Source organism: Danio aesculapii, chromosome 13 (assembly GCF_903798145.1).
Source record: "Danio aesculapii chromosome 13, fDanAes4.1, whole genome shotgun sequence".
Classification (NCBI taxonomy): domain Eukaryota; kingdom Metazoa; phylum Chordata; class Actinopteri; order Cypriniformes; family Danionidae; genus Danio; species Danio aesculapii.
In genome coordinates, this window is record NC_079447.1 from 52,141,938 (window position 1) to 52,164,746 (window position 22,809).

At 43.0% G+C, this 22,809-nt stretch overlaps 1 protein-coding gene across 1 annotated transcript in view; it reads right to left on the reverse strand.

Moving 5' to 3' along the window:
• The window catches only part of dst (dystonin), a 360,347-nt gene that overhangs the window by 114,116 nt on the left and 223,422 nt on the right, over positions 1 to 22,809 (reverse strand). Inside the window, exons 56-62 of the mRNA XM_056470777.1 lie at positions 21,197 to 21,323; positions 21,013 to 21,069; positions 18,997 to 19,232; positions 17,001 to 17,130; positions 16,041 to 16,240; positions 15,270 to 15,768; positions 11,617 to 13,085 (exon numbers count right to left, since the gene is read on the reverse strand). Coding sequence (XP_056326752.1) covers positions 11,617 to 13,085; positions 15,270 to 15,768; positions 16,041 to 16,240; positions 17,001 to 17,130; positions 18,997 to 19,232; positions 21,013 to 21,069; positions 21,197 to 21,323 — 2,718 coding nt within the window. The remainder of the gene's footprint in view (positions 1 to 11,616; positions 13,086 to 15,269; positions 15,769 to 16,040; positions 16,241 to 17,000; positions 17,131 to 18,996; positions 19,233 to 21,012; positions 21,070 to 21,196; positions 21,324 to 22,809) is intronic.

Consider the following 22,809-nt stretch of genomic DNA (forward strand, 5'->3'; position numbering starts at 1 on the left):
ATCTAGATGTGTGTGTGTGTGTGTGTGTCTGTTATCGTATGTGTTTTGAAAATATTTGGTGCTATAAATGGGTTTTATGTCAAATTTGTGATGGGAATTTTGAGTTTATGGTTTACTAGTCTGCTTTTAATGTTTGTGTGTATTAATTAATGATAATTGTATTAAAGCAGTGTTGAAAATTCAAATCTCTCTCTCTCTCTGTCAGCGTCTCATGCAACATGATCGCAGTGAAATAACAGCTCCATCATAACGTCTGAATGCGTGCAGGTTTCAGGTTTCCGCTGTACAGTGAGTCAGGCTGATGATTCAGCTCAACACCGGGGGCTTCACAAAGACCCTTTTCCCCAGTCGTGACCTATGGAATTACAAACACCTATGATTCAAGAGCCACACATTCCCACAGGTTCGCAAGAGACATTATCGTCATGTCCAAGAATTTCCAAACCTCTGCTGTCAGTGTGAAACTCACGACTACAGTGTCAGATGTTGTGGTCATGATCCATGTTTCCATTAAAAAATGCAATATTGCATCAAATATTTGCAAATTAAGCAGCATTACAAGTCAAATGAGAAACTAAAGACAGCAAAGTCATCAATTTCTGATAAACTGCCAGCAAATATCAGAGGGAAAGTGTAGTTTGGTACGTTGGGATTTGCCACTGTGGTGTTTTTTGAGTTGCACCTCAGAAACCGAAGACGAAATGTAATGAACGCGGTGAAAGCGGTGGCTTTTGGAGGTGTGAGACGCTCTTTGGGAGAGCAGACAAATTCTCAAGACAGTTCTGGAGGGAATAATAATAATACTGAAGCACTGTGATGACTGTCATGGATTGGTCAGGCTCTCACGACCCCCACTCACGAAGATCACCATCACCTGACTTCTAATGAGCACACAGCTGCATCACATTCACGAGCACCAGATAAAAGCACAGCACTCCAGTCGCTCATTGTCCGGGCTCGTCTCGACGAAAGCGGACAACTGAGCGACCACTCAGCGTAGTCATCCTCAGCTAAAACAAACGATTTACTTACCTGTTCTCTTTGTATTCCTCCTAGTCTTCCTGGTCCTCCCGAATCGTCCTGTCTTCCAGTCCTTCCAAGTCTGTGTCATCCTCTGTCAGCTGTATCTGGTGTGTGCTGTCCATCCTCGTGTATTCCTGTTACCCAGCCACGGAGGAAAAGACCCCAACATCATTCCTGATCCTCCTGGCTATCCTTCATGTGCTCCTTGTTGTCATTTAATAAACACCCTAACGTTTCCTTACCTCTGTCTCCTGTCCGCTTCATAACAGAAGCCCGGACCTATAACGACGACAACATGAGCACCCCCGATCACCTTCAAGAGCTGGTGGACCAGTTGAAGCGGATTCTACAGCCACCAGCTCCACTTTCCAACGCACCACCAGCACCGAGCACTTCCGCCTCCACAGTTTCTTCTTCGGCCCTTCCTTCCAGTCCCATGGCCCGACCAGCGCCCTACTCAGGCGGAGCGGGGGAGTGCAATGGTTTTCTGTTACAATGTTCCCTCATATTCGAAATGCAACCTTCTCTATATCCCACAGATAAGTCGAAGATCGCCTACATCGTATCTCTACTCTCTGGACCTGCACTTAAATGGGCTGAGACGATCTGGAACCAAGCCGGGCCGGTCATGAATTCCATCACTACCTTCACGGAGTATTTCAAAGAGGTGTTTGGACGTTCTGATGGGGAAGTAGCCGCTGGAGAGCAGCTGTATCATCTAAAGCAAGGTACTCTATCTACACAGGAATATGCTCTCCGGTTTCGCACTCTAGCAGCTGCAAGTGGATGGAATGAGAGATCGTTGTTGACCACGTACCGGCTCGGCTTGGAACCCGCTCTCCGAATCCAACTGGCCACATTAGATGATACAATGGGTCTGGAGAGATTCATCCAACATTCTCTCCGATGTTCCGATCGTCTCCGTTCCTATCAACAGGACACCATCACCCCCTCGTCTGCACTCCTCCAATCGCCTGAGTCAACAGCCTCTCCAGAACCAGAACCCATGATAATAGAGTCTGGAAGACTGACATCAGCGGAACGACAGAGGAGGCTGACCCGGGGTCTGTGTCTATACTGCGGTGTCAGTGGACACACCCGTATGGAGTGTCCCCTTCGTCCCATTCGGACTTCAGTGAGTGTATTCAGTACGAATATTGAACAATGTAAACCACTTACTACCACCGTACAAATAACTACTGCCTCTATTTCTCTCCTTGTCACAGCCCTCATCGACTCCGGGTCAGCAGGGAACTTCATCTCCCAATCCCTCTGTCGTCAACTCCACCTCCGTACTGAGGCGTCCTCGCATATATACCAGATACAACCGATAACCCAGTGCACTCGATCTTCGACCCGTATCCATCGACAATGCGAAGACATCCTTCTTCAAGTGGGGTTGTTACATCAAGAGAGGATTCAATTTCTGGTTCTGGAGGGTGCAAATATGGACATCATTCTAGGGCGCCCGTGGCTGGTGAAGCACGATCCCATCATCTCTTGGGGCACAGGAGAGATAAAGAAATGGGGATCTGGATGTACACCTGCCTGTTTTCCAAATCTCCCTCTTCAAGGTCGGAACCCCATTTCTTTGTTTGCAACATCGGTCGAGAGCCCTCCTGAGAAGCAGTCTATCCACATTCCTAAGGAGTACAGCTCCTTTCATGATGTCTTCTGCCCCAAGAGAGCTTCCCAGCTACCGCCGCATCGGCCATGGGACTGCGCGATCGACCTAGTTCCAGATGCCCAGTTGCCAAGAGGTAGGATCTACCCGCTCTCGCTTCCAGAGAATCAGGCAATGGAAGATTACATAAGGGAGGCTCTGAGTCAGGGGTACATACGTCACTCAAAATCACCAGCCGCCTCAAGCTTCTTCTTTGTGGCCAAGAAGGACGGAGGGCTGCGTCCATGCATCGACTACAGGGTCCTAAATAACGGTACAGTAAAATACCGATATCCCCTTCCTCTGGTACCAGCCGCTTTGGAACAGCTCCGAGAAGCTAAAGTCTTCACTAAATTGGACCTCCGCAGCGCGTATAATCTGATAAGAATACGTGAGGGGGACCAATGGAAGACAGCATTCGTGACCCCTACTGGCCACTATGAATATGAGGTCATGCCTTACGGTCTGGTCAACGCCCCCTCCGTATTCCAAAACTTCATTCATGAAGTCCTCCGGGAGTTTCTTCACCACTGTGTAATAGTGTACATAGATGACATCCTCATTTACTCCCGGAGTGAGGCCGAACATCGCCAACACGTTGCGGAGGTCCTACACACATTGAGAGAACATCACCTCTACCTCAAAGCGGAGAAATGCTCATTCCACCAGAAGTCGATTCATTTCTTGGGATACATCATTGACCAAACCGGTATACGTATGGATGGGAAGAAAATTGAGGCTGTTCTATCCTGGTCAGAACCCACTTCCATTAAGGAGCTCCAGAGGTTTCTTGGGTTTGCTAACTTTTATAGACGGTTTATCAAGGACTACAGCAGGATTACATCACCTCTCACTAATCTCCTCAAGGGTAAACCCAAAGGACTGGAGTGGACCAAAGAAGCAGCCGCAGCCTTCCGCCTTCTTAAGAAGGAGTTCACAAGGGCCCCACTCCTGACTCATCCTGACCCAAATCTTCCTTTCGTGGTGGAAGTGGACGCATCCACCACCGGCGTCGGGGCAGTATTATCTCAACATCATGATACACCGCCCCGACTGCATCCCTGTGCCTATTTCTCTCGGAAGTTGAGCCCGGCGGAGCAGAATTACAGCATAGGAGACAGGGAGCTTCTAGCAATCAAGCTAGCCTTGGAGGAGTGGCGTCACTGGTTGGAGGGAGCCAAACATCCGTTCCAGGTGATCACAGATCACAAAAACCTCCAATACATCAAAGAGGCCAAGAGACTATGTCCACGTCAAGCCAGATGGTCACCTTTCTTCTCACGTTTTGATTTCTCCATTTCCTATCGTCCAGGACCCAAGAATCTAAGAGCAGACGCTCTCTCTCGTTTACACGAGCATCACGATCATGAAGAACTCCCAACGAAGATTCTTCCCGAACACATCTCCATTTGTCCGATCACCTGGAACGCTCCTCCAGTCGTTGCCACTCCGGAAGCCCCTGCTCCGCCGGGATGCCCTCCTCATCGGCAGTTCATACCACCTGAACACCGGGTAGATCTGATCCACTCCTTACATACCTCGCTAGGCACTGGACATCCAGGGATCAACAATACTCTCTCGCTAGTATCCCAACGATTCTGGTGGCCAAACATGGCAAGGGATGTGAGGCAATATGTTCAGGGCTGTAAGGACTGTGCCCAATCCAAGAGCCCACGTCATCTACCCGCTGGAAAGCTCCATCCCTTGCCGATTCCGAACCGTCCCTGGTCACACCTAGGAGTGGACTTTATCACTGACCTCCCTTCGTCAGAAGGTAATACCTGTATTCTAGTCATAGTAGATAGATTCTCAAAGTTTGTCAAACTAATCCCTCTGAAAGGTCTTCCCACAGCCTTTGAAACTGCCGACAATATCTTTAATCAAGTCTTCAGGTCATTTGGTATTCCAGAAGATATTGTGTCGGACAGAGGTCCACAGTTCATCTCACGTCTATGGAAAGCCTTCTTCAAGCTCCTAGGTGTGGCCGTCAGCCTCTCTTCTGGATATCATCCCCAAACCAACGGGCAGACAGAGAGGAAGATTCAGGAGGTGGGACGGTTCCTGAGGACCTTCTGCAGTGGTCACCAGAACTCCTGGAGCCAGTATTTGGGCTGGGCAGAATATGCCCAAAATTCACTGCGGCAACCCTCCACCGGACTCACGCCATTCCAGTGCGTCCTGGGCTTCCAACCACCGCTCTTTCCCTGGGATGGCGAACCATCTGATGTCCCCGCAGTGGATCACTGGTTCCGGGAGAGCGAGAGAGTCTGGGACGAGGCTCATCAACATCTGCAGAGGGCAGTCCGTCGAAGCAAGGTAACCGCCGATAGGAGAAGGTCTGAAGAACCCAGATACACACCCGGACAAAAGGTGTGGCTATCCACCCGGGACATACGCATGCGACTGCCCTCTCGCAAGTTAAGTCCCCGATTTGTTGGTCCCTTCACCATCGTGGAACAGGTTAACCCCGTCACCTACAAACTACAATTACCCTCTCACTACCGTATTCACCCTACATTCCACGTATCACTCCTGAAACCCTATCACGATCCTGTTCTTCCCTCCACAGAGCCTGACCACGAAGAGGAACCCCCTCCTCCACTGCTCCTAGAAGAAGGAGCCGTCTACGCAGTGAAGGAGATCTTGCGTTCCCGACGTCGTGGTGGCCAGTTGGAGTACCTGGTGGACTGGGAAGGGTACGGCCCCGAAGAAAGGACATGGGTTCCCAGAGCTGATATTCTCGATCCTAGTCTCATGGTGGAGTTTCATGAGAGCCACCCTGAGTTCCCAGCGCCTAGAGGCAGAGGGAGACCACCACGGCGTCGGAGGTGTCGGCCCTCAGGAGCGGGCCCTGGGGAGGGGGGTACTGTCATGGATTGGTCAGGCTCTCACGACCCCCACTCACGAAGATCACCATCACCTGACTTCTAATGAGCACACAGCTGCATCACATTCACGAGCACCAGATAAAAGCACAGCACTCCAGTCGCTCATTGTCCGGGCTCGTCTCGACGAAAGCGGACAACTGAGCGACCACTCAGCGTAGTCATCCTCAGCTAAAACAAACGATTTACTTACCTGTTCTCTTTGTATTCCTCCTAGTCTTCCTGGTCCTCCCGAATCGTCCTGTCTTCCAGTCCTTCCAAGTCTGTGTCATCCTCTGTCAGCTGTATCTGGTGTGTGCTGTCCATCCTCGTGTATTCCTGTTACCCAGCCACGGAGGAAAAGACCCCAACATCATTCCTGATCCTCCTGGCTATCCTTCATGTGCTCCTTGTTGTCATTTAATAAACACCCTAACGTTTCCTTACCTCTGTCTCCTGTCCGCTTCATAACAATGACGGACTGACGGAGGGCTGAGGGATTTAACCATCAGCACAACACTATTTCTGATGTTCTACAACACTCGAGATGCTGCTTTGTGCATTAATGCATCCCATCACACGCATTTTCATCAACACATCATCTTATAACTTCTTAAAATAAGAAAATAATAATAATCAAGACTTATTGTCATTGTTTTTTTACAGTGCAACAACCTCACACATCTACAATGATAAAAACCAATCTAAGCCGGTCTTTGTGTGTGAGAATCTGGGCAATTTCCCCCAGTTTAACAGCCGTATCAATGAGAACAAAGCTGATTTTCCAGCAGCAGCTGATGAAGCGCTGATCATCCATCCACACGCTCAACAGAACAAAAAAAAGAAAGAGAGAAAGGGGGGGGAGTCCTGAAAACAAGAGGCTGAATGATAGACTGAAGAGCGGCAGCTGATGCTTCAACAGCACATCAATGCCTGATTCACATCCAAATATAGGTTAAGCTTCTTTCAGCAGTGTTTTAGCCCACTTTAAGTCCCGACAATGGCTTTATGTAAGACTGTAAATATTGTAAAATGCACACACTGCTTTGTTCAGCTGGTTTTGTCATAACAGTTCGAGACTGTCATAGTGTTTGCTTTGATTTCTCTTAATTAAACTAGAACTCAGAGAAGCCATCTTCAGGGTTTGCTCCTTCACTTGACTCTGCTGTTCTGATGTAGTTAGGGAGTTCATTCCACCAACTGGGCAGATTGAATGTGAGAGTTCGGGAAAGTGATTTCTTCCCTCTTTGGGATGGAACCACGAGGCGACGTTCATTCACAGAACGCAAGTTTCTGGAGGGCACATATATCTGCAGAAGTGAGAGCAGATAAGAAGGAGCAAAGCCAGAGGTCGCTTTGTTTACAGTGTGGCGCATGTGCGACTGTAGTCTGATTATAGTCTGGTTGCTGTTGGATGACCTCAGGGTGTCATTAGTAGCCTTGACTATTGATTTGGACTTGATTCTATGTGTTTATTTGTAGTCTTAAAAACCTGTCACCATTCACTGCCATTATATGAATCACCAACAACCACGAATTCAGCTCAAAATCGTCTTTACTGTTCTACTGAACAAAAACAAGTCACCTACATCTTAAATCACCTGTGGGTGCACTTTAAAACATGATTAGTTGACTTTACTCCAAATAAGTCGGTAAACCCTTTGATTTTAAAGCGATTAGTTGACTTTACTTAAAAAAGAATAAACTTGTTGCCTTAAAAATTAAGTAAATTTCTGGAGGGCACATATATCTGCAGAAGTGAGAGCAGATACGAAGGAGCAAAGCCAGAGGTCGCTTTGTAAGCAAACATCAGAGCTTTGAATTTGATGCGAGCAGCAACTGGCAGCCAGTGCAAACGGGTGAGTAGCGGAGTGACATGTGCTCTTTTGGGTTCATCAAAGACCACTCGTGCTGCTGCGTTCTGAAGCAGCTGAAGAGGTTTGATAGAGTTAGCTGGAAGCCCGGCAAGTAGAGAGTTGCAATAGTCCAGTTTGGAGAGAACAAGAGCTTGAACAATGAGTTGAGCTGTATGTTCAGATAGGAAGGGTCGGACCTTTCTGATGTTATAGAGTGCGAATCTGCAAGATCGAGCAGTTCTAGAAATGTGCTCAGAGAAGTTTAGTTGGTCATCAATCGTTACTCCAAGGCTTTTTACCATTTTGGATGCAGTGATGGTTGCTCCGTCCATTTGGATTGAAAAGTTATGGTGAAGAGTCGGGTTGGCAGAAACTTCAAGCATTTCCGTTTTCGCGAGGTTAAGCTGGAGATGATGATCTTTCATCCAGAGTGAAATGTCTGACAGGCAGGCTGAGATGCGAGCTGGAACCGAGGGATCATCAGGGTGAAAAGAGAGGTATAGCTGGACATTGCACAAAAATGATTTTCTTATTTAGAGTTTTTGTCTTGTTTCTAGTCCAAAAATACCAAAATTCTTAAACCGAGAAACATTTTCTGGACAAGGAACAAATATTGTTTTGTTTTCAGACATAAAAAGTACAAATTAAATGAGTTTTTCTTTAAAACATTGGCAGATTGTTGCTTGTTTTACAGAGAAACTCAATTCATTTGGACTCATTTCTGAAAACAAATATTATAGAAAAAACTTCTTGATTTAATAATTCTTTAGATATTTGGACTAGAAACAAGACAAAATCTCAAAGTAGGAAAAGCCTTTTTTTAAAGCAGTTTTTTCCCGGTTTTTTGTTTAAGATTCATATTCCACAATTTCTTATTTTAGCATCATCTGAACAGCCCAGAAATTCCCACAGCAGCATACTTCAAACATGAAGTCAAACAACACACAGCAATCCAGACTGACACACCAACACAAAAACGTCATTTCTAAGAGGTGAAGTCAACTCTAAACAAGCTAAGCTCTATCGATTTTATCTGTAGCAGTTGTGTTTTACTAAACCCAGAGCATTCCTGAATGAAACAGGTCATTTAAAGGGACAGTTCACCCAAAAAAATGAACATTCTGTCATCATTTACTTGTTGAGTTTCTTTCATCTGTTCAACACAAAAGAAGATATTTTGAAGAATGCTGGAAACCTGTAACCATTGACTTTCATACAATTTTATTTCCTACTATGGAAGTCAATGGTTCCCGGTTTTCAGCTTTCTTCAAAATATCTTCTTTTGTGCTCTACAGAAGAAAGAAACTCATGAAGGTTTGAAACAACTTGAGGGAGGGTAAATTTTCATTTTGGGGTCACTTTAAAGCAAGCGCACGCTACAAACCTGAGTTTCTTTCTTCTGCTGAACACTGAATAAGATATTTTGAAGAATGCTGGAAAGCTGTAACCATTGACTTCCATAGTAGGAAAAACAAATACTATGGAAGTCAATGGTTATAGGTTTTCAACTTTCTTCAAGCTATCTTCTTTTGTGTTTAACAGAGGAAAGAAGCTCATAAAGGTCTCAAACAAGTAAAGAGCGAGTAAATGATGACAGAAATGTATTTTTGGGGGTGAACCATCCCTTAAAGCAAGCACATGCTCTGACAAAAAGACTGCAGAATCCTTGATATAGTACTTCTGAGTCATTATTCTAACTATAGCAGGACTGAATGGAAATGAAAAAACTGAATTAGCAAACAGCTAATGGTAAGAATGACTATTGTTGTCAGTGAATGGAGAGTCCTGATCTATAGCACTGGCCAGCAGGGCAAAGAGCAGAAGTCGAACCCCAGTACTTTTAATAGGGCTGCTACGCTACACGGCCTCCCACCAGGCCCCAGCTGGCTCCCCGAAACCCCAACAATAGCCCATATCAGCTGACGGAGGCTTTTGTTAGCACCAGATGCTCTTCATCATACTTGAGAAAGCTCCAACACGTGGCTAACAGATCAAAGCCAAACGCTATGGATGTCTATGGTTACAGGTTTTCAACATTTTTCAAACTATCTTCTTTTGTGTTTACCAGAGAAAAGGAGCTCATAAAGGTCTAAAAAACAAGTAAAGAGCGAGTAAATGATGACAAAACTGTAATTTTGGGTTGAACCGTCCCTTAAAGCAAGCACACGCTACAACAAAAAGACTGCAGAATCCTTGTTATGATACTTCTGAATCTAAAATGAATCTGAATCTTCTTCTAAAATCTTCTATATACTCTAACTACACTGTAAAAACAATGTCCCATTTCAGCTGATGGACGTTTGTTATCACCAGACGCTCTCCATCATACTAGAGAAAGCTCCAACATGTGGCTAACAGACTAAATACTATGGAAGTCAATGGTTACAGGTTTCCAACATTTGTCAAAATATCTTCTTTTGAGTTCAACAGAGGAAAGGAGCTCATAAAGGTCTAAAAACAAGTGAAGAGTGAATAAATCATGACAGAACTGGAATTTTGGGGTGAACTAATTATTAAACGCAACTAATTACTGAACGCAAAGCTCATTTACTTCATGAGCTTTAATATGTGAGACAATTTATGTTGTGTTCTCACTTTATGAGCATTATACAAGTCCATCCGCATCTGGACAATTAACCATGTGTCCCTTTACACCAATAATCTCTCATTAATTTACCAATCAACATGAGAAGATGTTCTTCCTCAAGGTAAAACGTCAATGCAACTTGTATGGATCTGTTAACCCTCTGGTAGCCTTCAGTCATTTTAGACTAACAAAATAGTTATAAAAAATATACAGATTCATCAAAATATTCTAAAACTTCTTGACTTTGTTGGGATTTAGTATGTGAGCACACAAAAACTTGAGGCCATGATTCAAGCATGCGTAATGGTTGTTTAAAAAAAATAGTCAAGCTTGTGGTTTTCACTAGGGTTGGGCGATGTCGACCATTTTGGCATGGTACGATGTCTAATGTGAAACATCGCGATGGACGATGGCATCGTCGTTGTAGGCGAAGGTGAATTAATTATTTATGAAAAATTAATTAATTCATAATGAATTAATTATTTGTAGGCTACCGTTTTAACTACCTGACCCGCATGGTCTTTTTCTAGTTATACCCATAACCAAATCATAAATAAGAGAAGTTACACACAGATTACACCCTGTCAATCACTTCTGCAGAACTCTGGCATGAATAGGCAGAGTGATCCGTGTCGTTATAATGGCGTCCACAAACTTGGTCGGTAAAAACGGAGCACAACAAAAATGTTAAGGCTTTTGTGTAGTCTGTTGTTTTTTAGAAATATGTCGTTTTTACTGTAATCATAATACAAAAACTAACACTTCAAATCACCTTGTCAAACAATAAATATCTAAGCCTTGTCAAAAAGATGTCAGCTTGCACCATGTCATTGCACGCTTTTCCACTTCTTTACAGCTAGATGGTGCTAATCTGCCCTTTGCTTTTGTTTTCGAATGGCAGAGCCTCTATTTTTCCTGAAAATACTGCAATAACTTAAACATAATTAAAAATAAAAATGACAAAAATCCCATCCTTTTCAATTGGGGAAAACGTGTGTGAATTACTGCATAAATATTAATTATTACCAAGAAACCCTTCTCAAAACTCTAAATAATATAGAAAAAGTATAACTAAATAAAAATAAATTTGATTGATTTAGCTCAAAAAACAAGGGCAGCACAGTGGTGCAGTGGGTAGCACCTTCGCCTCACAGCAAGAAGGTCACTGGTTCGAGCCACGGCTGGGTCAGTTGGCGTTTCTGTGTGGAGTTTGCATGTTCTCCCTGTGTTGGCATGGGTTTCCTCCGGGTGCTCCGGTTTCCCTCACAGTTCAAACACATGCGGTACAGGTGAATTGGGAAGGCTAAATTGTCCGTAGCGTGTGTGTGAATGAGTGTCTATGGTTTTTTTTTCCCCCCAGTAATGGGTTGCAGCTGGAAGGGCATCCGCTGCGTAAACCATATGCTGGATAAGTTGGCGGTTCATTCCGCTGTGGCGACCCCTGATAAATAAAGGGGCTAAGCCGAAAAGAAAATGAATGAATGAATAGCTAACAAACAAAAACAGAGGGTACTTTACAGGCGTCCGTCCCTTTTTAACTAAGCCCACAAGTGTGATTCCCAAATAAGCGACACCAGAGGGTTAAGAGAGAATCAAATGAAGGAGAAACACATCAAATCTTACCTTGAAGGACTCCAGTTGCTGATTAATGACTTCTGTTTCCAATCCGACAGACCCCTGGGACTCCTCTTGCCTTTCAGCAGTGCTCAGTTTGCTGCTAAACTCCTGCGTCCTGCTGTAAAACTCCTCCAGATGATTGAGCGTCTCCTCAACCTGCTCTTTTCTCCCGGTGGCTCTGTCCATCAGCTTTCCACACTGTTTTCCGAGAGTTTCCAAGTCTCTCTTCAGACCCAGCAGATCCGGTGAAGCCTCCGACTCCAGCATCTTCCTGCAATTATCTCTCCCGTTGGATGTGTTGCTCATCAGATCCTGAAGTTTGCCTACGAATGCCTCGATGGCAGATTTCTGATCTCTCAAGATCTCAAGATCTCGTCCTACAGGAGCCATAACATCTAACTCGTCGTCCAAATCTGCGAAGTTTGCAAACATCTCCCGAATGCTGTCCTGAAACTGCCCGATTCCAAGAAGTTTGCTCTCCAAATTGGAGCAAGCATCGTCCACCTTTTTGCTAATGGACATGTGGTCTTTTTCAAGGCTGTCTGCTTGCAGAAGAAGATCCGTCACACCTTCAGCCTCAGATGCATCAACAACGAGTCCTTGTGCGATACTTTTGAGATGCTCAATCTGTTTATGGACGCTCTCCAAGCCGTTCTGCTGAGCCTTCATATTGCTCAGGTTCTTATTGCTGAAAGCCTGGACACCCAATGAAGAGTGAACATCCAGAACTTTCCTTGCGCTCTCCAACTGCCCTTTAGCTTCCTTCTGGAGGTCACTGAACTCTTTTAGTTTCTGTGAGATGCTTTCTAATAATTCTCGTTTGAGCGTTAGATCTTCAGTCAGCTTATCGACTCTTTTACCAATTGATAGCTTGTCCTCCTTAATTGTATCTCCATCTGTTGTGATGACCTCCAGGAGGTCGTCTGCAGCACTGTTCATCATTTCTATGTGTCCTCTATGCTTATCAATGTCTTTCTGGACGGCCTTTAATTGTGAGAGCGATCCTTCAATCTCGACCGAGCTTACGCTGAGTTTTACATTCGTCTCCCTGTCTTCACACTCCTGCAACCATGAGTTCAGCTTCTCAGAGTTCTCTTTGTATTTCAATGCCCTCTGCATTGCCGTCTGAAGCTTTTCTGCTTGTTCTGCGTTGCTTTTCTTCACATCTTCCCAGTTAGACTTTAAAGCAGACAGTTGTCCTTGAAGAGCCACCTTTTCTGCGCCTTCAGTGCTCTGGAGGAGAGCTTCTCCCTCTTTCATGATGGTCTGGTAAGGTTCTTCATGGTCATTGATGGTTTTTTGAACAGCGCTGTTGTCTTCGAGACTCTGTTTGAGCGTCTGGATATTAGCAGAGATGGGTTGTGGGTTGCATTGATCTTGCAGAGTTCCATTCAGCCAGGATTGGAAGTCTTTCGATGTCTGGTGGAACTGCTGAGAGCTGGCGAAAGCCGAGTTGAGCTGCTCGATCCGCTTAGCTGGAGAACACAAGGTGAAATATAGCATTGTTACATAAGAAATCTTGGTCAGACTTCATTTTAAGGGTACAATTCTAGTTATTAACAACCCAAAACTATGATTTTTGCTTCAATAAATATCTAATTTGCTGCTTATTATTAGTTATTAAGGTAATAGTTGGGTTTAGGCCGCTTGTCTGGTAAACACAAGGTAAAACATAACATTGTTATATAAGAAATCTTGGTCAGACTTTATTTTAAGGTACAATTCTTGGTATTTACAAACCAACAACTATGATTTTTGCTCAATAAACTGATAATTAGATGCTTATTAATCATTAATAAGGTAATATTTGGGTTTAGGCCACTTGTCTGGTAAACACAAGGTAAAATATAACAATGTTATATCAAAATCTTTGTCAGACTTGATTTTAAGGTAAAATTCTTGGTATTAACAAACTAATAACTATGACTTTTGCCTTAAGACACATCTAGTTCACTGCCTATTATTAGTTATTAAGGTAATAGTTGGGTTTAGGCCACTTTTCTTGTGAAAACAAAGTAAAATATAATATCGTTACATAAGAACTCTTGGTCAGACTTCATTTTAGGGTACAATTCTTGGTATTAACAAACCATTAACTATGACTTTTGCCTCAATAAACTGATAATTAGATACTTATTAATAGTTATTAAGGTAATTGTTGGGTTTAGGTTGCTTGCCTAGTGAACACGTGGTTAAATTACATTAATTATAATGTAACATTGTTACATAAGAAATCTTGGTCAAAGTTCATTTTAGGGTACAATTCCGGCTATTCACAAACCAATAACTATGACTTTTGTCTCAATACACATCTAATTTGCTGCATATTAATAGTTATTAAGGTAAAAGTTGGGTTTAGGCTGCTTGTCTGCTAAACAGAAGGTAAAATATAGCATTTTTACATAAGAGATCTTGGTCAAGACTTTTTTTTCCAGTACAATAGCTATTAGTAAATCAATAACTATGACTTTTGTCTCAATAAACATCTAATTTGCTGCTTATTAATAGTTATTAAGGTTATAATTAGGTTTAGGCTGCTTGTCTGATGAACACAGCCCTACTGAAAAAAACTGCTTAAACTAGCTTAGGCTGGTTGGCTGGTTTTAGCTGGTTGACCAGCCTGGTTTTAGAGGGGTTTGGCCACTTCCAGGCTGGTTTTCAGCCATTTCCAGCCTGGTCTTAGCTGGTCAGGCTGAAAAATGACCAGCTAAAACCAGCTAAAACCAGCTTGACCAGCCTGGTTTAAGCTGGACATAGTTGATTTTGGCTGGCTGGCTAGGCTGGTCAAGCTGGTTTTAGCTGGTCATCTCCTAGCCTGACCAGCTGAGTCCAGGCTGGAGATGGCTGGAAAACAGCCTGGAAGTGGCCAAACCCCTCTAAAACCAGGCTGGTCGACCAGCTAAAACCAGCCAACCAGCCTAAGCTGGTTGAAGCCTTTTTTTTCAGTAGCGAAGATAAAATATAATATCATTACATAAGAAATCTTGGTCAGACTTTATTTTAGGGTACAATTCTTGCTATCAGCAAAGCAATAACTATGACGGTTGCTCAATAAACATCTAATTTGCTGCTTAATAATAGTTATTCGGGTAGTAGTTGGGTTTAGGTATTGGGTAGGATTAGGGATGTAGAAGAAGATCATGCAGAATATGTACTAATAAATAGCAAATATCTTCATAATAGGCAGGTAATGAGACTAACCCAGGCTCATCGGATATATGTGCCCAGGGTTATATTTCTGCGAACCGTGAAATACGTTTCCCTGCAGCTTGTGTTGACAAATCCACTAGAGGCCGCTATCTATATTTTTGTGAATATCAATGTGTTACTGGGCTACGTTTTCTCATACGTGCCACATACAGGTCCTTCTCGTACATGTGAATTTGGAGCTTATTCGGGATGAATATCACCGATCGACTGACCCACACCCTTGTATAAAAATAAAACAGAAATATATAAATAGAAATAAATTAAAAATAATAAATAATACTTTAAATAGAAATAGAGTTTCTAAAACAGAAATTCTGCACATCACAGATCAGAGATGTTAAGTCTATGTTTGTATAATAAGTAAAAAATACAGCATAGATGCTTTTGCAAATAGAAAATCCGGGTATTCTGTGAATTTGAAGACAGAAGAAGAGTAGCTGAAGCAATACCTGCTTTGTCCTCGAGTTGTCTGAATGGTTTAGTGACACTCTCCAGCTGTTTTGTGAGGTCCGCTCTGAGATATTCTTCAGTGATCATCTTGGAGAGCTCCGAGCAGATGCATTCGGCCTCCTTCAGCCTCTTCTTCTCCTCTCGCAGCTGAGAAAGCTTCTCATTGGTGGCCTGGATCTGCTTCTTGACTTCATCGGGTCTGCTGCTGAGGGTCTGCTGGTTATTCAGTTCAGTCTCCAGGCCAGTGGCGCTTTTACTGAGGCTCTGCAGGAGCTGCTGGAATTGCGTGGTCTTCTCGACAGCTCGTTCAATGAGAGCGTGACGTTCAGAAAGCTGACCCGTCAAAGCCTGCCACTTCTGGGACAAAGATGCCAGCTGATCCTGGACCTGCTGTACTGCTGGATCCTGCTTCTCTGATGCGCTGCTGGTAATTGATGCAGCGGCTTCGGTTAATTTCTCATACTGAGGCTTGCGGCTGTCAAACTCCTGCAGGAGGATCTAATCAAAGAAACAACACGTGACATTAGTAGTGCTGGGCAAAAAGAAATTAATTCATTACATGCAAAATAAAAGTTTGTTTTGATTTAAGGGTGTGTGCTGCGTATATTTATTATGTATATATATAAATACACACATGCATGCATCTTCTCTGCCCTAACTCTCCACACACCAACACCTAATATCATTAATATCTGAGTGAGCTTTGCAAACTGCCTATAGAAAACACACTCTTTCATCTCTCGGAGACTTTAACGGCATGTTCAGTCTACCTGTACTTGCTGCTTTTGTGTGTTCAGCATGTTAGGATCCACAGATAAGGGTCCCAGGACCCCCATCATCAGCTCCTTCTCCTGCAGCCACTGCGAGAGCTGCGGTCGGGCCGTCTGGAAGAGCTCCAGCATGCGGGACGACTCCTCCAGGTGCTGCTTCCGGATCTCCATTGACCCCTTGACCTCCTCCCATCCTGCATCTGTGTGTGAAAAACAGCACACATCAACTCCTTCACTCCCAGCACAATACTGGTCAAGGCCATGACAGTTTTGCAATACATAGTAATTATATTGTATTATATCAATAATTTTAATATTAATTATATAGTGTAATAGTATGCAATATATTATAAAAGATACAGTTTTAATTACAACTATTTTTGAATTTGTTTTGCATTTCAGTGTAGTTTTAGTTCATTAATATTTCCCAAATGATGTTTAACAGAGCAAGGAAATTTTCACAGTATGTCTGATAATATTTTTTCTTCTGGAGAAAGTCTTATTTGTTTTATTTCAGCTAGAATGAAAGCAGTTTTGAGAACCATTTTAAGGTCGATAATATTAGCCCCCTTAAACCATCGTTATACAATAACTTGCCTAATTACCCTAACCTGCCTAGTTAACCTAATTACCCTAGTTAAGCCTTTAAATGTCACTTTAAGCTGTATAGAAGTGTCTTGAAGAATATCTTGTCTAATATTATTTACTGTCATCATGACAAAGAGAAAATAAATCAGTTATTAAAACTATTATGTTTAGAAATGTGTTGAAGAAATCTGCTCTCTGTTAAACAGAAATTGGGGAAAAATAAACAGGGGGGCTAATAATTCTGACTTCAACTGTATGTACACAGTTGTGTAGGAGTTGAGTGTGTGAGTTTTGCACCTGGCCATCCGTCTGTCCGTTCACACGGCAGATAAAACCGATCGATGCCTTCGGATGTGATGGATGGATGCATACCTATCTGTGCCAGCATGTGCTTCCACTTTTGTGCGTCGGGTGAGTCCGGCTTCTCCTGGATCAAGCGCTGCAGATTCTCCCTCAGCTGCTGGAGCTGATCCTGCTTTTGCTTCATGTTCTCTTCAAAGACCTGCAGACAGACGCAATAATCAGCTGCTTCATGTATATATTCATTCATTCATTCATTTTCTGTTCGGCTTGGTCCCTTTATTAATCTGAGGTCGCCACAGCGGAATGAACCGCCGACTTATTCAGCATATGTTTTACACAGCGGATGCCCTTCCAGCTGCAACCCATCACTAGGAAACATCCACACACACTCATTCACACACATACATTCATATATTACTCAAGCGATGTTTAACAGATTTTTTTACAGTATTTCCTATAATATTTTTTCTTCTGGAGGGTCTTATTTGTTTGATTTCTAAAACGATATTAAAAATATTTTAAAAAATCTTTCAGTTAAGCTAAAATTTGGGAAAAATATAGTTCAGAATCAAACTGGGTTCAATTTTTTTCCATTTTTCGCATCTGAAAAAGCACTTCGAGAGGTGTTTTGACAGTTCAGAGCCACCGTACAAGCAAAAAGCTAAACACAGAATGCCGTCATTTGAGCCACTGATACCTCTATGACAAGCACAGTGCATAAAGTAAAGACAGAACGTGGAGGACAGTTGAGAACCCCTATATGCTGGATTCAGTGACTGACACACCTCTCCCCTGCTGCTGTTTGAGGTGTGCGTGTGTGTGTGTCCATACATTTGATCCACTGCCCATAGACAATAATTGCCTCATGGTCTGCTTTGGTCATTAGCCGCGTTTCTACTATCGCGCCTAAAGCGAGCGAGCCAGGGCGAGCCAAGGCTAGTCGCGTTTCCACTATCACTTCCGGGGCGTAATTGGGCCAAATCGGGGCTTCCTTAGGGCCAGCGTCCGGCCTTTTTCGGCCCGCCGAATACCTTGGGCCAAGAAGGGCCAACTGGGGCTTCGGGGCGGGGTTACGTACAAAGGCGGAGTTTTCCTGTCAGGTAAAGAGGAGACAAGATGCTTTCTTCCCTTACATTTGTTTTGCTATCGCACTTGATCAACTCACTAAGAAGAAGAAGAAAAAATGGATAGCAGACAGTACTGGTCAGTTGAGGACACCAGGGCTCTTCTGAACATTTGGGCCGAGGAAAATGTTCAGAGGCAAATAGACGGCGTTTGCAGAAATGAGGACGTTATCAAGTACATCGAAAACAGTACAAACACTACAAAAACACCACAAACAGTAAAAAAGCAATCGCTTCGGTGTTCTCCATCTTCCAGCTCTCGTAGTGATGCCAGGTTGTGTTTGTGGTTATAATTTGAGTTTTTTGTTCCCGCTGAAGTGGGCGGGTTGTGTGACGTTTGATTCGGGGGACGTTCTGGGGGCGGTGTTTGCGTGACGCGCTGAGAGCAACTAGTCCGACAGTGGAAACGCGACATGATTTCGGCCTCATTTCTCAACCTCCCGGGTTATTGGCCCAGCCTGGCCCGATTAAAGCCCTGGCTCGCACTGGCCCGATAGTGGAAATGCGGCTATTGCTCCGACATATCAACCCGGCTGCCATTTATTTTAATGTCTGTAAGTACTGCCAGTCTCTGTTCTGGATTTGTTTACATATGCGTGTGCAAGTACAATGCATCAAAATTCCACTGATTTCCTAAAATAAGCTTTGCATTTGGGGATAATCCAAATAATGAGCTGAACTCTCCTTCTAGCATTGGATGAACACAATACGCAGCCTATTCCTCTTTGGAGAAGAGAGAGGAGAACAAATCCGCACTGCTTAAATCAACTCTAAATTATTTTGTGCTTCATAGCATATGAAAATTTCGGTGCCTGGGTTGGAAAATACCTTAACAGTCACCTAAAGTTAGCTTATCAAATTCACTCGCAGTATTCTCACAAATCCAGAACAACCACTCTACAAAACTAGTAATATTCCACATATTATTAGGTTTTCCTCACCTTCTGCTGCTCCAGCTGTGATTTGACCGAGTCGTTCCCAGATGGCTGTTTCCTCCAGGATGCTGCTGTCTTCTTTGCATCCTCCATCCACTGACGCAGAGACTCAGCCTGTTCACAAACACCCTCAACTCTCTTCAGCAAAGCGTTGAGTTCAGAAGAGCGGCTCTTCAGCAGCTTCCCCAGATGATCATAATCCGTATTAATGCAGGACACGTTCTGCTGGACCATCATCAGCTCTGCTCAACACAACACCAGATACATAACGCTCACTAAATAAGTCAACGCTTACAGCTCCAAATGCAATGGCTACTAATATCAGTAACACTTTACCTGAAGGGGTGTTCATAAGACTGACATCTTTGTAATCATGCACTGTAAAAACTGCAGGGTTCCACACAATAGAGGATTAAAGAGTTAAGTTAACTTATTAGTTCTTACAAATTGAAGTGGATTGAACATAAAACAATTAAGTTGCCCCCTCCCAAAAAAAACTCAAGAATTGTGTATTTGCCAACCCAGGCTCATTCTGAAAGCGTAGTCCCGAGGACGTTTCTGGAGACCGAGAAATACGTCCTGGGAGGTACATATTTTTGCAGTTTTTGGTTTTCGCGAATCCACGAGAGGCCGCTGTGAGCACCTTTTTGGCTTCTCGGACATCTCCCGCGAGTGCCGTTCGCGCCCGTGCTGTTCTCACGTGAACCCACCAGAGGCCGCTGTCGAACGAACGTCTGTCTGTCCGACTGGCTAAATGATTGACTGGGCGACCGGCCAATCGGCCGGCTGACCCACCCTCCTCCTTCCCTGAACCCAACCGATTTTACCGATTGACTCGCCGCCCTAAACCCAACCAACGATTTACAAAAGCCGTCCGGAAAAAGAAAAGCCCTCGTCTGATTTTTATTTTATTATTTATTTTTTTTTACCACGTTTTCGGATTTTACCACACTCTCACCCTGTTATGAAACTCTTCGCTTTATTTCTTGGATTCTGTTTTAGTTTTACCTGATTTCTGGAACCGCTCTTCCCCAGACTCAAACCCGGTCGTCGTCGTTGTGGTCAGCTCCTCTCTGCATCTCGAGTCCGCCCACGCACAGGACGAGCTAACCGGACAAACTGGTTGTGCCGGGAAAGCCCTCCACACGAAGGTAAGCGGTCAGCCAGCGAGCGCAAAAAGAAACGGCGTCATACCGGCCCGCAGCGTTCGCTTCAAAAACGAAATGCAGCCATACGTACCTCCGGCTACATAATTCCCGGCCTCCAGAAACGTCCCCGGGACTACGTTTTCAGAATGAGCCTGGGTTGGTATTTGCAGCTCATTTTAAATAAGTACTTTAAACAAGCAACAAACTATTCTTCTTGAGTATATCATGACACAAGGACATTTTATGCATGCTTATGAAAACTAATCAAGTGTCATTCAATCAGCTCTGTCATTTTAAATAGCAAATATGACATTGTTTGGGATGTCTTTGTTATGAAAACTTGACATTATCAAGACAACATAACTTGTCATAAATCTGTCATTAACATGACTGTCATAAGAGCATTATAACTGTGTCATGAATATTGCTCTGATCACTTTTTTCAGTGGAACAAACTGCATTTGTTTATTAAAATGTCTCATTAAAATGTTTGCTTCTGACAACAGGTTTTGATCAAGACAAGAGAGAAAAGTGTGAAAATGTTAACGCCTGTCTGAGAAAAGTGTATAAAGTGAGTAGTGAGGGGTTTTACAGCCTTAAAACATCTATAATTGTAAAAAATAAAGCTGTTTTCCCCTATTGTGAGTTATTTTTAGAACGTAACTCCCAGGAATAACAAGGGACCACTGTATCACAATGTCAGATTTCTCCAATGTCGTGCAGCCCTAATTTAAAACCGCATACCTGAACAAATCACACTTAATAACAGTTGTCATAAGCAAGCAGAAAATCATGTTATGATTATAAAGATGGTCTTACGAACACCCCCTTGAAGTAAACCCAAAACTAATTTATCATTAGCATGAACTTTCACCTTGGTTTGACAGAAAAGCATGATTTCCTGGACCAGAACCATTACTGACAACCGATCCTGCAGAAAAAAACAAAGATATCCCGTCTGTTTGCATTCTCCAGAGACGGACCGAATGAGTGATCATGCAGAACAGAGACGTGTGATGAATGTTTTGGTCCGATCTTAAAATACGCCGTGGCAATACCTGAGTTGTGATGTATCTTGGCTTTGGCTGGCGATGTCAAAACACTGATTAGGCTACACAGAGCAGATCCCTTGCTATTTATATCCTGGACCGCGGGAGATTTGGAGGTCCAGGCGTCCAGCAAGCCCTGCAGACAGAAGGAAAAGACCAGCAAAATGCCATTTCAAAAACTCTACAATATACTGTTGAAGTCTGAATTATTATTGTATTTTTTCCCACAGTTTCTGCTTAACAGTAGTAAGATTTTTCTTGAACACATTTCTAATCATGATAGTTTTAATAACTCATCTTTAATAACTGATTTATTTTCTCTTTGTCATGATGACAGTAAATATTAATAGACTAGATATTCTTCAAGACACTAGTATTCAGCTTAAAGGGACATTTAAAGGCTTAACTAGGGTAATTAGGGTAAAGTTAGGGTAATTAGGCAAGTCATTGTATAACAGTGGTTTGTTCTGGAGACAATCCAACACTAATATTGCTGAAGGGGGCTAATAATATTGACCTTAAAATGGTTTAAAACTATTAAAAACTGCTTTTATTCTAGCCGAAATAAAACAGTTAAGACTTTCTCCAGAAGAAAAAATATTATAGGAAATACTGTGAGAAATTCCTGAATCATGTTACACACAAAAATCAACACAAGGGCGGATAATATTGACCAACAGTATATATTAAGAGTTTCAGGACATTTTGCAAACTCTTTACACATTTTTTTGTCAAATTTAGGCATTTTCAAGCACTTTCCAGATGCATTTTCTAACTTCTAACAAGTCTGGCAAACTACATATTTACGTGCATATACATACTTCACACACACACACACACACACACACACACACACACACACACACACACACACACACACACACACACATATATATATATATATATATATATATAAAACAGATGCTAATTGTTAGAGTATTCTGTAGTACACTATCAAAAATGCTGGCTTCCACACAATGGATTTGTGTTGGGACAACATGAAGGAATTAAGTTAACTTATTAGTTTTGACAAATTTAAGTGGATTGAACATAAAACAATTAAGTTGTCCATAAAAAAACCTCAAGAATTGTGTTGTTCCAGCTCATTGTAAGTAAGTAGTTTGAACAAGCAGCAAACATCATTTTTTGAGTGATTAGTAACCTAAGGAAACATTCTGATGGCATGTTTGCACAAGCCCAACATTGAATTGCTGTCAAAATCTTAGTTATTTACTCTCAAATATTACCTATTTAGTAACAAATGATAATGAAAGCAACATTAAGCACAATTTGAAGCACTTTATTCAAAATCTAAGCTCTCATTCATTTTCCTTAGTCTCTATTTCAGTGGAATCTATTTCTACAGTGGAATGAACCGCCAACCATTTTGGCATATGTTTTACACCGCGGATTCCCTTACAGGCACAACCCAGTACTGGGAATCACCCATACACTCTCATTCACACAGACTCATACACTCCGGCCAAATTAAGTTGATCAATTCCCCTATAGCACATGTGTTTGGACTGTAGGGGAAACCGGAGCACCCGAAGGAAACCCACGCCAACACTGGGAGAACATGTAAACTGCACACAGAAATGCCAACTGACCCAGCCGGGACT